This window comes from Suricata suricatta, chromosome 15 (assembly GCF_006229205.1).
Source record: "Suricata suricatta isolate VVHF042 chromosome 15, meerkat_22Aug2017_6uvM2_HiC, whole genome shotgun sequence".
NCBI lineage: Eukaryota > Metazoa > Chordata > Mammalia > Carnivora > Herpestidae > Suricata > Suricata suricatta.
The window spans coordinates 76,039,940-76,041,370 of NC_043714.1; the positions used below are offsets into that span (position 1 = coordinate 76,039,940).

General features: G+C 65.5%; 1 protein-coding gene across 1 annotated transcript in view; it reads left to right on the forward strand.

Moving 5' to 3' along the window:
* Positions 1–1,431, forward strand: part of DENND3 (DENN domain containing 3) — a 44,681-nt gene that overhangs the window by 24,866 nt on the left and 18,384 nt on the right. The window contains exon 15 of the mRNA XM_029923335.1: positions 220–971. Within this exon, the coding sequence (XP_029779195.1) occupies positions 220–971 (752 nt within the window). The remainder of the gene's footprint in view (positions 1–219; positions 972–1,431) is intronic.

Sequence of the window (1,431 nt, forward strand, 5' to 3'; positions counted from 1 at the left end):
TGTGCCCCGTCCCCGGGGCTGACGGCGATGACCCGGCCCGTGCGGGTGTTGTGCCCCGTCCCCGGGGCTGACGGCGATGACCCGGCCCGTGCGGGTGCTATGCCCGATTGCACAGGGCTGTCGTCAGGGCACAGGAAATGGTCACCACCCAGGGCTTGGCGCCGCCTGGGTGTGTGTCGTGGCTCAGATTATCAGCCGGGCCCTCTGGTAACGACTCTCTACCAGGCTCAGCCCAGCACTCAAGTCTCAGCAAATAAAAGTGTCCCGTGTTCTTGGGGTGCCCTGGAAGCAGAGTGGGAGTCCCTTGTTCAACTTGGGGGTAGGCAGAGCTTTCGGGAAGAGGCACATGGGTTCCTGCTTTACATGGCACCTGAGGTGCAGGACAGGAGGACAGGGACACATCTGTTGCGGGGTCTGCAGGTCAGCTGCCCACTTTCTCTTCGCTCTAGTGCGGAGCGAGGCCCCCCAGGCAACATACTCCTTCAAGATCCCGGAGATCCACTTCCCGCTGGTGAGCCAGTGCGTCCAGGCCTACCTCTCGGACTGCGTGGCCCTGCTGAGCAAGGCCATGGGGCTCCTGGCGCCCGACAGCTCCGTGCTGCTGGCCCGCTTCTTCTACCTGCGGGGGGCCGTGCACCTGATGCAGGGCCAGCTGCTGGATGCCCTCCTGGACTTCCAGAGCCTGTACAAGACGGACCTCAGGATCTTCCCCGCCGACCTGGTGCGGAGGACGCTGGAGTCCATGTCGGGCCCGGAGCGCGCCCAGGCCGAGCAGGTGCCCGAGCTGCGCCGGCTCATCAGTGAGGTCATGGACAAGCCCGGGGACGCCCCCAAGCCCGACGACCGCGTGAAGAACTTCGAGCTGCCTAAGAAGCACATGCAGCTGGATGACTTCGTGAAGAGGGTCCAGGAGTCGGGCATCGTGAAGGACGCCAACACCATCAACCGATTGTTCGAGGCGCTGACTGTAGGTAAGAGGGCGGCCCCGTTCAGCAGGCCGGGATGCTCCGCTCACGGTGCTGGGACCCCGAGGGGGGAGGACTCTTCCGATCAGGCACCTGCGGGACCAGGAGGGCGGGCGGGCCTGTCCCTGCTCTTCGGGGGCAGGGCAGTGTGACTGGAGACCGGCGGCCCCGGCAGGGTCCCACCCATCCCGGGAAGCCGCTCGCGTGTGTGATGCTGCCGCCGGTGGGAACCTGTGCCCAACGGCACAGGAGGGCAGCCTCGTCCCCTCCCCCGGGAACGCTGACCACAGTCGTCCTTTCTGTTCCTCCCTCCTCAGAGGGACCCCGGCCGCAGCGGGAGCCTTCCCGCCTGACCCCCTTCTCACGTGTCAACCAGGCACGCACGTGTCCGAAAGCAGAACCTGGGCTTTGTGTGGTTCTCAAGGACGGGTGACTTGTGTCCTGTGGTGTCAGTCTGCAGTCTGTT